Genomic DNA, 12,469 nt, shown 5'->3' on the forward strand with positions numbered 1-12,469 from the left:
TTCTCCTGTATCACAGAGGCTTACACCCGCCCAAATATTACTGTACAATATGGAATGCAGATACTACAAGTCAGATTTATGCAGGCAGCGACTTACAAGCATTCGATAGAGTCCAACCACTAAACACTTTCTTATTTTTCTAATATCCCTCCTATCAGTATGAACCTGCACATGAACTGGATAGATTTCAGCTACATTATCTGTCAGTGTTCGGCTGAGACGTGGGGGACCTTCCATCGGTGTCACAGTATTGACCAGACTTTGTGTCAAAATATTGCTCTGGAGGACTGCAGGTGTGAATGAGAAGGGGGCGGCTGAGCTGTGGCCACAGGAAGTTGGCTGCGGTCCTGGCCTTCTGCAGGCATCTCAGGAGCTGTCCCCTGCTCTTCTCCAGTCTACAGTCCTCAGTTTCCTCCCTGTGGATCCAGGTCTCCAACAAAACTCTTCCCGCAGCCTGTTCCTTGGGTCCTTCCTCTGGGTTCTCCCTTCTGATGTGCTCCCCAATTGTCCCTCTTTCCTCCCATGTGCTGGGTGGATGGGATCCCAGGTGAAGCTTGGGACCTGAACCGCTCTGCCCCCAACTCTCCAGCCTGGCTGTCTGTCACAATGCTTTGCTAGTGAAAAGCAGCAAACCCTCCAGCCTGTGATGACTCAGCACACAGCATGTGGAGCCCACCCCAGAAATTGCCTGAATATCCCAGAGCCATCAGATCACACAGAGAAAGTACCCCAAATCCCCAGCTCCAGCACCGTAACAGGAAGATACATCATGCATTGCTCAGGCGAGCATGCAAATTTTAATTGGTTCACCACTTTATCAATGGAAGTGGCATACACAGCTTGTATCCAGTTTGCCACATTCTTATACAAAATCCGTAAGATAAACAGTTAAAACATTTATTGACTGTAAAAGGTAGATTTTAAGTATTAAGTGATAGCAAAAGTCGAGTTAGTTACCATAAAAATAAAATATAAGTATGCAGTCTAAATTCTCAACCTCATTAAACTGGCCACAACTGACTAAGTAGTTTTTCCCCCGCTGGGTACTGCAGTCCTAATATATGATATCACCCTTGAAATCGCAGTTCCTCTGCTGAGTCTTTCTTCTTTCGGTCTTAGTTGCTTGCAGCTGGTGAGCAGGAGAAGGGTGACGCATGGGCTGCTCTGTTGTTTTATACCAGGTCGCAACCATGGATCGTGCCAAAGACGGCATGCGAGCCGATTTTAATGTCCTGGCCTCGCCCCGCTCAACCCAGCCGTCTGGTGGGTTGGCACCCTGGCAGGCAGCAGCGTGCCATTAAAATACTGCCTGGCCCAGCCGCTCTCTCCGCCCCCAGTCTCTCCTGCGGGGCAGCGCAGAAGTTGGTCTGCTGGTTGCTGCTGCAGGCCTCCATCGGCAGCCAAGTCCCTTCTCTCCTGCCTCTTTCCCCGCTGCTGGTTCTGCCCCTCTCCTCTCCTCCTGAGGCCGAACAGCGATGGCCCATGACAGGGGAGGAGAGAGAAGGGAAGTGGGCCGACCACCAGCCCGCATACTCGCTCTCCGGAAGGAGGCAGGGCGGGGCTTGGGGAGGAGGTGAACCAGGGCATATCCCTCCATCCCTGCTTGAGCCATCAGGGAGGGCTGGAGCATCCCCACAACTCAGCCCACCACCTGTCCTGACTCCTGAACCCCACACACCCCAGCCTCTGCCCGACCCTACACCCCTAGGCCCCTGCTTGAGCCTGCAACTCCTCACACACCCCTACCTCCCTCCTGATCCCTGCACCCCACGATCCCAGCCTGACTCCAGCACCCCCTCACATAGCCATCCCCAACTCCATGCCCTGACTCCAATCCCCCCCACACCCCAGCCTCTGCCTGACTCCTGGATCCTCCTCACACAGCTCATCCCCCGCCCTGACCCGGCACCCTCACACACACCCAGCTCCCCCACACTCCATGCCCTGATCCTGCAGCTCTCACACACCCTCATCTGCCTGCCCTGACTCCTGCACCCCCCCCACATATCCAGCCCCCACACCCATGCCCTGATTTCACCTCCCACCCCACCCTGATACCAAACGGAGCTCTGCACCATCACCTTCCATCTGCAGCCCTCACACAATGGAGCTGCCCAGTAAGTGCTCCACACCCAAACCTCTGCCCAACCCTGAGCCCCCTCCCTCATTTCTAGCTCCTGGCCAGACCCTATACCTCAAACCCCAGCTCTCTTCACCCCCAGCCTGTGTCAGTCACTCCCACCCTCAGCTCAGTGCAGAGAGAGGAGAGAATGGGCTAAAACCAGGGAAGTAGTGCCACTCTATTGGCAGGGCCAGGACCCCAGACCGCAGCAGGCTGAGCAGGGCGGCACGGGACCCTGTTGCAGGAGGAGATGGAACCCTGAGCAGCAGTGGGCTGAGCCCACTAGCCCTGCTGGTTGGTTCTGGCTGCCGGCCTTCCCAGCTGGAGTCCGGCCGCAGCCCCACTCAGCCCGCTCCTTGCCTAGGTAATGGAACCCCAGGCAGAGCTGGCTGAGCAGGCCAGCGGCGTAAGATCAGCATTTAATTTTAAATGAAGCTTCTTAAACATTTGAAACCTTGTTTACCTTACATACTACAATCGTTTAGTTTATATAATATATAGACTTATAGAGAGACTTCTAAAAAACATTAAAAGTATTACCGGCACGCGAAACTTTAAATTAAATGAATAAATGAAACTTGGCACAGCACTTCTGAAAGCTGCAGACTCCTGTTTTATACCCTCAGTCCCATGTGGGAACACAAGTCAGGCATGTCTGAGGCATTGCTGAGTCTCCAGGAATTGAGCAATTCCCCTGGTGTGCCTCATGCAGGTGAGTCATTGAATTGCAGCTCCTTGCTGGCAATGGTTTTGATGGTTGTTTGAAACCCCGCCTGGGTGTTCGTCACTTTCCTTGCTGTTGCCTCTGGGGAACTAATATCTGGCTGATTCCCCAACTTACAGCATGTTTCAGTGACCACCATACAACACAATTCTCATAACTTCATCTGCATTAATGATACACATATATGGATAGAGAAATGACTTTTAGCAGGTCATAACCTTTCTCCTGATACATATAAAGCATGTCTTGTAAGGTAAGATCTCAGTTATATGAAAATGAGGAATATGGGGGTTACAGTACACTCCCCCAAGATATAGAATGTTACAGTTATTTTTAGGGTTTGGCTACACTTGCAGCTGTACAGCGCTGGGAGTTACAGCTGTCTTCGTACAGCCGTTTAGGGAAAGCGCTGCAGTGTGGCCACACTGACAGCTACCAGCGCTGCAGTGTGGCCACATTTGCAGCAGTGTTGAGAGTGGTGCATTGGCAGCTATCCCAGCATTCAAGTGGCTGCAACGTGCTTTTCAAAACAGGGGGGTGGGGTGGAGTGTGACAGGGAGTGTGGGGGAGAGAGAGAGAGTGGATTTTTGGAGCCCACACTGTGTGTCAGCTCCCTGCCTTGCAAATTCCGACCACTTCCCCCACCCCTCTCTCATTCACTCTTAAATGCAAATAGCCTTCAGACCAGATAAGCAGCTGCTCCGGTGGACTCCCCCCCACACCCGCCGTGCTGTTTCTCTCCTCAAGCAAAGACTAGCTGTGGACATTCCCTGCCTGCCTCTGCTCAAGCAAATAATTGCTGTGTTTGATTTTTAGATAAGCAGCTCCGGGAGCCTCGAGTTCACAACAAAACAAAGAGAGTTCTTTAGTTAAAAGCATTATGGGAAAATTCCGGAGGTCAGTTACAGTGTAGTAAGATTAGTCATTGTTTACACTGGCACCCCAGCGCTGCAGCACCAGCGCTGTTCTCTTTATTCCTCTCGTCGAGGTGGAGTACAAGCAGCGCTGTAGCCAGGGAGATACAGCACTGTATGTGCCTTGCCAGTGCGGACGGGGAGTAAGTTACAGAGCTGTAAAGCCACCACCAGTGCTGCAACTCTCAAGTAAAAGTCAGGGACAGGGCACAGGTGTCCGTGTATTTTTGTTTATTGCTTGTGACTTTTACTAAAAAGAACCGTGACAGACTCTTAACTTCGGTTATCACTGCCTGCTGTGCGCTTCATAATTTCTGTGGAGCAAAGGGAGAGACATTTCCACAGGGCTGGGGGCATGGCGGCGGATCAGTTGTCTGCTAATTTTGAGAGGCAGCTACCAGGGCTATCAGGAGCTCAGTGGGGAGCAATGCAAATCCATTTGATTAATGACCCGCGGTAATGGGTGTTGCTATTCTGCATTGTGCCTGCCAGTAGTCTGAACCTTGCTTTGACGGCTGTGTGTGTAGTAATGTAACTTTGGAAAAACACCTCTTACTTTGCTCTGAAAATGACTCCCAGTCCCCACTTGCTGCAACCACTAGAGCCCCCTCCCTTGCTACAGCTGGGGAGACCACCCCACACTCCACTCAGCCCCTGACCCCTCCAAAGGCTCTGCCAGTGAAGAGGGAAATGATGCCCGGGGAATGGGCTAAGACCCGACAATACATACCTCACAGGGGCCTCTCCAGTGGTTGCTGTGAATGTGGGGAGTGTGGGCTAATGCTTAGAGCAAGAAGGGGACAGGAGCTAGGACTCCTGGGTTCTATCTACAGGTCCGGCTCTTTGTGACCTCGTTCACCCCCCTTGAGTGCCTGAGTTTCCCTCCCCCTTCATTTTGAAGTCATAAAGATGGTTTCGTTTTCAAGAAATGGACTTTTATTTCACACAGAAACAGAAATACGTGCCAGGGAGGTAAAACCTGGAAACCCCAGGGGAATATACAACTGCGAGGGGGAATGCACATTCACCTTCTGTTTAAAGGTGCAGGGGCCCGGCCTGTCACACGTCAGTGAATGGGCGGCTGGGATTCCATGCACCCTCCCCGGGGACTGAGCAGAAGGGATACTGCATCGGGTCCCTCCGCCAAGTGGAATGTGTGCGAGGAGGGGAGGGGAAGTAGGGCGATGTTAGAGTGCTGTTCTGGATGTGCTGCAGTGGGAGTCGAGACTTAAAGTATCGCTCCTGAAGGTCAAGCAGACGCCTCAAAATGTCTGTTTGTTCCTTCAGAATCCCCAGCACCTCCTGCTGCATGCGACGCTCAGTCTCCTTGGCTTGCGCCCTGCTCATAATGTCCATTTTTTCCAAGACAGCGGTCCTCGGCTCGGTGTCCGCCCTCCCAGAGGCGTTCATTGTCTCATGTGGCGCATCATCACATGTTCTCTTTGACCTTCGTCTTATCTGGAAGAGCCCCGCCGACGGCGTGGAGGGAGAGCCCCAGGCTGCGCTCCTGGCTGTAAAAGCACAAAGGAACCATTGTCAGCGCAGAGCCAGGGTCCAGGGCAGACGTCCTGCATAAAAATCACTTCCTTGAATCCCTGCAAATGTACACCGGAACATTTGCATTTCTGCAAGGTGTTCATTGGACTGGTTTGCTGTCTTAGCCATGAGGAGTACAGCCCGGGGGCAGGGGCGTTGGGGCTTCTGCAGAAGTGGGGGTGGAGGAACAAAGACCCCTGCCTCCCAAATTACAGCCATGTTCAACAGTGGGTGGCCATGCCCCCCCGCCCCGATTCCGGTGCCCCTTCCCCATTGTGCCCCTGGGTTCTGGCGCCCCTGTCCGGTGATGGGGGTAGGGACAAGCTATCACAAGGCAGCGGGGGGTTGGGGGGCAGAGGAGGGAGAGAAGGGAAACAGGCACTAGTGTTTGCGGTTTGAGCAATTGAAATGAATATTAGCACCATCTCCCACAGGTGAGCCCAGCTGATACCACCCTCCTGAGGGTAACAGAGGTGGAAGGGGGACAGTTGCTGCACACGTTCAGGTATGGACCGGGTCCATATGCTGCTATCCTGTGTACTGAGATGACGCCTGCCGAATCAATACTGGAGTGGCGCAGGAAAGTGTCCTACCGTGGTGGAAGAAATAAGGCAGCCCTCCCCAGAAACCTTCAACGGATTGCAGATTACCTCCAGGAAAGTTTACTGAAGATCTCTATGGAGGATTCCTGGGACATCCCTGTGTACATAAACAATCTCTTTTGCAGGGCACCCTCTGCCTAGCTGGTCCGGGCACTGAGAAGCAGAGAGCCATTCTACCTCCACTGATTATTTCAATAAAATATAGCAAACAAGAACATGTGTTCCCACAATATTAATCCTAAGTGCGTACTCACCAGAGGTACCCTCCCCAGCATCACGGTCAGCCATGCTGCCGTGCTGCAACTGGCTGGATGGCTCCGGGGTTACAAACAGCTCCTGTCCCCCCAGGACAACGGACCCTCCGCTCGCCTGTCTCTTATTCGTCTCCTCCTCTTCCTCATCCAGCAGCTCCGACGCACCACTGCCTGCGGTGCCCTGGGACTCCGACTCCTCCAGGCGGCTCTTGGGGGTGGGGTCATTGCAGAGGATAGCATGCAGCTCTTTGTAAAAGGGGCACGTCTGCAGTGCTGCACCAGAGCGACCGTTCACCTCCCTTGCCTTCTGGTACGCGAGCCGCAGCTCCTTTGCTTTCACGCGACACTGCAGCAGGTCCCTCTGGTAGCCCTTCGCCACCATGCCCTGAGAGATCTTCTCATAGACATCTGCATTTCTACGGCTGGACTGGAGCTGTGCCTGCACAGGCTCTTCTCCCCACAGGCCAAGGAGATCCAACACCTCTTGCCTACTCCAGGCAGGAGAGCGTTTGGCGCGTGGACCCCGTATGCTCATCTGAGTGGGTGAGATCTCCACGCTGAACAAACAAGACATGGGACATACTAAAGCTCCTGGTCCTTTAACAGGGGAGGGGTACCTGTGTACCCGGCTGCAGGGCAGCGGAGTTAAGAACGCTGACTGGAGCGGTCACTGCGGAGCATTGTGGGACAACTCCCGGTGGCCACTTAAGCCTCCGTAAGCAATCCCTGCGTCGACTTCATTAAGTGCTATGCTTCTCGCAGAGGCAGGGTAATAAAGTCGACGTAGCGGGCGAGTTACGTTGGCAGCAGGGACCTGGTAGTGCAGATGTGTACATAGTTAGGGCGACATAAGCTGCCTTACATTGACCTAACTCTGTAGTGTAGGCCAGGCCACAGGCAGGAAGCTCAAGCCTGAAGCCGAGCCCAGCAGGCTGTCTGAGGAGTGTGTGATGGGGCTGGGAAGGGCCCAGAGAGCCTCCCTGATAGTCAGGGACTGACCATAATGCAGCCTTGGCCATGATCCCACTTCCTCATCGCTCTGGTCACCTCAGGGCCGGATTCACCTTGTGTGGGCCCAGCTCCAAACATATTTTTGGGCCCCCACGGAGGCAATGGAGCATGGCACAGGGAGGTCAGTCCCCAGAGCGAGGGGCCAGCCAGGGGCAACGGGGCATGACATGGAAGGGGCGGCCCCTGCTCCGTCCAGCCCAGTGCAAGGGCTCTATTTACAAACCAGAGGCACACTGACCCGCAAAGCCCTGTGCTTCCAGCATGCCCCTTTCCCTCAGAAATGGGCCATGCCATGTCACACAGCCCCCCCTCCCAACACAAATACCCTTACTGACTCCCTATGCCAAGAGCCCCCCCCGGACCCGCTTTGCCCAGCACCCCATCACACATGCACAGCACCCTGCACAATACCACCCCTGCCCAGCACTCCCCCTTCTCACAGCCCCACCAAACCCACCCACCACCCTATGCAGAACCCACACTCCCTAGTGCCCCAACACACACCGATCTTCAGACCCCCCCCAGATTCCCCAGAGACCCACTCCCCCACGCCCTGCCTCCCGGCGCACTCACTGACCCAGCTCAGAGGCAACTGTGTCTGCCAGGCTGAGCTGGCAGGACAGCCAGGGCTGGTCCCGGGGCCGGGAATCGTTTTGGCTCCCCTGGCGTGGCGCAACTGCCCTGGCCGGGCTCCCTCAGGACCGACTTGCCTGGAGGGGCCCAGTCAAGCCCCACGCACTGTCATCCCTCCACAACTGTCCGAGACTGGCCAGAGTTCTGCACCAGTCCCAGGTGGCTCAGCTCCAGGGAGACAGGTGGGGCCCCACAGGTGGTGGGAAGCAGACTGCCTGGAGCCGAAGGTTCACTGCGGTCAGGCCAGGGGGCTCAGAGGAGCTGGCGGGTGGGGACAGGCCAGGGGGTGGAGAAGAGCCCTGGGCCAGTCCAGAAGAGCAACTGATGGGTGGGGTGGGGGGGAACCAGCAAGCTGGCAGGGTCTTGGGGCGCAGTGCAAGCAGAGCAGGCCGGGGCCCCTTCTGAGCATAGGCCTGGCTCCATGGTGCCACTGGAAATGCAGGACTGGCCACCTGCTGCTGGATTCGATCAGCGTCTGCCCTGCCCCAGGGCTGCCCACAGCTCCAGGGGAATCTGCCCCAGCTCCAGGCCAGGCAAGGAGTCTCAGGGTATGGCTACATTTGAAATTTCAAAGCGCTGCCACAGCAGCTCTTTGAAGTGCGAGTGTGGTCTCAGCGCAAGCGCTGGGAGAGAGCTCTCCCAGCGCTGCACGTAAACCACATCCTCTACGGGTGTAGCTTGCAGCGCTGGGAGCGCGGCAATGTTTACACTGAGGCTTTTTTTTCTTTGTTTTTTTCACACCCCTGAGCATGAAACTTGCAGCGCTGTAAAGCAAAGCGCCAGTGTAGCCAAGGCCTCAGTCTCACTTCAGCCCACACAGGGGAACAGAGACAGACACGCAGGACCCCAACCAGCAGCACACGGCCCCAGAAAAACACACAAACCTCCCACACTGACATTCATCCCCACGGCCTGGTTGGGTAACAACACTGGGCACCTACCAGGTACTCTGGGCTTCTCCTTCCTCTGGTCAGTTTCAATCCCAGGAGCTTTTCTCTTCTCTTCCTTCAGAGCCTGCAGTCAGGTCTGGAATTGTTCCTGGGCACAGGGACATGGGAGGTGTGGGGAGGGGGAGATGCAGGGGAGAGTGTTAATTTTTTTTCTTTTAGAGCATGAGGATCAGTGATTTCCCCCCCTCCCCTCCGGCCAACAATATCGCTGCTGCATGGATTTAGCTTTCCAGTTTATTTAACCTAGCAGCAGGCCGGGAGAGCACCCACATGCCAACTCACACGCCAGACCATGGATGGTGCAGGAATTGGGGAAGAACCGCAGGTCACAGAGGAGACCTAGTTCATTTTAGGATTGCAAGCTGGGTCCAGGCCTCCAGTGTACAAACCCTAGTGCCTCCGTATGTAGCCCTGGCCTCTCAGCGTGCCTGGTAGAGATCTCTTTCCTACAACTCTGCTGCCACATTGCTGATTGCTAGTAAAAGAGAGGGAGGCAGGTTTGCTCCAAAAATTCATCATCAATTATTCCTAAGGTTGAGGGCCAAGATCACTAACTTAACCTAATGATCCTGATAAGATCATTGTAATTAACAAATAACAACCAATAACGTGGCATAAAATATGGAGTTCAGGTGAAAGGAACCCCAACATCCGAACATCTGGAATTTCACAAGTAAGGTGCCAGACTCCATGAGGTCTGTCTGAACTGCTGAGCTTTGGCCTCTGAAATCTAGGCTTGGAAAAAAGCCACCGGTACAAATATTGTTGGTGGGCAAATATTTCCTACCTTGTCCTCCTGGGCAGCCTCCTCTATGGGAACCACCGTGTGAGATCTTGGCTCTGTCACACACCACACAGATGCGGGTTTGGTCCACTTCACAGAAAAAATTCAGGGCCTCCTGGTGTCTCTCACACACTCACTCGTCCTGAGCCCTTGGCTGCCTGGAAACTCAGCCCTCTGGCTAGTTCGATAACTCTCGCCAGTTCCCTGCTGGGCTGCAGGTTTCTCTGCTGGGCAGTTTCTCTGCACTGGGGGCAGGAGAAGTTTGGCTCCGACTCCCCCCAGCACTGGCTGATGCAGGCCCGGCAGAAGTTGTGCCCGCAGTGGATAGACACCGGGTCTTTGAGATACTCCAGGCAGATGGAACAAGAAGCTTCCTCCCGCAGCCTTTCTGCAGTGCAGGGCTCTCTGCAAGCAACGGATCCCGCCCGGGAAGGGGTCACAAAGTTAGTTTGAATTTTCAGCCGTCTGGCAGAGGAGCACAGGATGGAATTGGGTGTTTCCCTTCCTGGATCTGTCTCATTGGCTGAGCCGCGTCTGTGACTTGTCTCAGCCCCCGGGGGATCTGGTGAGAAATGTGATCCTGTGTGTGCTGGGGACAGTGGTAAACTCAGCTTAATAGGACATTTACACTGGAAATAAAGTCAGACAGAGAGATTTTTGTTCCCTTAGGGGAAAACAGACTTTAAAGGCATAGTCACTCTTTGAAAAAAATAAATAAATTGAATGCAGTTATTTGAGGCCCAAATCACCGCATGAGAACAGCCATAGTGGCTAAGACAAGGTCCATTAAGCCCCATGTACCTTCTGACAGTGGTAGGGTGACCATGTGTCTGGTTTTTGATTGGAACACCTGGTCGAAAAGGGGTCCTGGCAGCTCCAGTCAGCAGTGCTGAGCAGGCTGTTTACTGGTGCCACACAGCGGGGCTGGCAAGGCTCCCTGCTAGCCTCCATGAAGTGTGGCTCCTGGGAAGCAGCTGGCATGTCCTCACTCCGGCTCCTACGCATAGGGGCAGCCAGGGGTCTCTGCACGTTGGCCACCGCCTCAAGCACCGCCCTCCCACACTTCGAACTCCCCAGCCCAGAGCCCCTTCCTGCCCCCCAAATCCCTCATCCCCAGCCCCACATCAGAGCCTGGCACTTCCAGCCGGAACCCTTACCCTCCGCCTCCCAACCCCCTGTCCCAGCCCGGAGCCCCCTCCTGCATCCTGAACCCCTCATTTCTGGCCCTACCCCAGAACCCACATCCACACCCTAACCCCCTGCCTCAGTCCGGAGCCCCCTCCTGCACCCCAAACCCCTCATCCCTGGCCCCACTCCTGAGCCCGCACCCCCAGCCCAAGCCCTCGCCCACTCTTGCACCCCAACCCCTTGCCTCACCTTGGAGCCCGCATCCCCAGCCAGAACCTGCGCTCCAGCCCCTGGAGCCAGCCCATTGAAAATGAGCAAGTGAGTGAAGGTGGGGAGAGCTAGTGACCGGGGGTGGGGGATGGAATGAGCGGGGCGCGAGGCCTCAGAGAAGGGATGGGGCATGGGCAGGGTCTTGGAGGAGGGACGGGGCAGGGGTGGGGCAAGGGTGTTCATTTTTGTGCTAGCAGAAAGTTGGTAACCCTAGACAGAGGCCGATGCCAGGTGCCTCAGAGGGAATGAACAGAACAGGTGAGCATCACCTCACGTGAGCCATCCCCTGTCGCTCATTCCCAGCTTCCAGCAAACCTGGCTGAGTGGGAGCCATTTAATCAGCACGGAGGCAGGAATCTCCTGGTTTCCATACAGGGCGCAGCAGGAGGCATGGGGCAGGATGGTCCGGGAGATCAGAGGGTGCTAGGAGTGAGCAGGCTCCAGCAGAGGGGCCTGGGAGTACAGGCATGGCTCCACCACACTGTGGCCTGGCTGTGGTTGGCCTGGCTTAGCTGACTCGGGTTTGCAGGGCTTTAAAATATCAGTGTGGACATTGGGGCTCTTCTGTGGCTCCCCACAACTTCCTGCGCAGTTCTTACCATGGCCCGGCTGTGGCTCCCTTTGGACCGATCTCTATTTAACCTTTTTTATTACTGACCTTGGCACCAAGAAGCGGGAAATGTGCTAATTAAAGTTGCGGGATGACACAAGCTGGGGTATTGCTAACACAGAGAAGGACGGGGATACTATACAGGAAGATCTGATCACCTTGTAAACTTGAGTAATTAGTGATAGGATGAAATATAATAGTGATAAGTGCAAGGTCATGCACTTAGGCATTAATATAAGGAATTTTAGATATACGTTGGGGACGCATTCAGTTGGAAGCGACAGAGGAGGGAAGGACCTTGGGGTATTGTTGTAGCAAGAGGATGACTATGAGCCGCCAATGTGATATGGCCGATTAAAAAGCAAAATGTGGTTTAGGGTGCATCAGCGAGGTATTTCAGCAAGGATAAGGAGTGTTAGTACCGTCTATATAAGGCGCTGTGAGACCCACCTGGAGTTGTGTGCAGTTCTGTTGTCCCATGCATAAGGAAGGATGAATTCAAACTGGAACAGGTTCAGAGACAGGCTACTAGGATGTATCGGGAATGGAAAAACCTGCCTTATGAAAGGAGACTCAAAGAGCTTGGCTTGTTTAGTACGCCTGGCCAAAGAAGGTCCGGGGATATTGCTTGCTCTATTAATATATCAGGGGGATTAACGTTTAGGAGGGAGCAGGAATTATTTAAGCTGATACTAATTGTAGCATGAGGACAAATGAGTACAATTTGGATTATTAGAGTTTAGACTTGAAATTAGACGAAGTTTTCTAACCATTTAGGGGAGTGAAGTTCTGGAACAGCTTCGAGGGAAGTAGTGGGGGCAAAAGACTTATCTGGGCTTTGAAAAGACTAAGCTTGATAAGTATATGAGAGGGTATGATATGATGGTAGTTTATTTGGGTGCGACTTGATCTTGGATTATCGGCAGATAAG

At 54.2% G+C, this 12,469-nt stretch overlaps 1 protein-coding gene across 1 annotated transcript; it reads right to left on the reverse strand.

Moving 5' to 3' along the window:
• Nucleotides 1-4,673: 4,673 nt before the first annotated feature.
• LOC116827230 (uncharacterized) lies at nucleotides 4,674-9,659 on the reverse strand. Its single transcript, XM_032784601.2, has 4 exons — nucleotides 9,534-9,659; nucleotides 8,738-8,834; nucleotides 6,153-6,709; nucleotides 4,674-5,271 (listed from the first exon to the last, which is right to left on the reverse strand). The coding sequence occupies exons 3-4, from the start codon at nucleotides 6,685-6,687 to the stop codon at nucleotides 4,820-4,822; spliced, it is 987 nt and encodes a 328-aa protein (XP_032640492.1). The 5' UTR covers nucleotides 6,688-6,709; nucleotides 8,738-8,834; nucleotides 9,534-9,659; the 3' UTR covers nucleotides 4,674-4,819.
• Nucleotides 9,660-12,469: the final 2,810 nt, after the last annotated feature.

This window comes from Chelonoidis abingdonii, chromosome 12 (assembly GCF_003597395.2).
Source record: "Chelonoidis abingdonii isolate Lonesome George chromosome 12, CheloAbing_2.0, whole genome shotgun sequence".
In the NCBI taxonomy this organism is placed as follows: Eukaryota; Metazoa; Chordata; order Testudines; family Testudinidae; genus Chelonoidis; species Chelonoidis abingdonii.

What these genes read in the sequence shown, in the direction of transcription:
- LOC116827230 (XM_032784601.2), bottom strand. Translation starts at nt 6,687, where the DNA reads ATGAGCATACGGGGTCCACGCGCCAAACGCTCTCCTGCCTGGAGTAGG. An exon ending in TGCTGGGGAGGGTACCTCTG is followed by an intron (nt 5,272 to 6,152) that starts GTGAGTACGCAC and finishes GTGCTTTTACAG; the next exon opens with CCAGGAGCGCAGCCTGGGGC.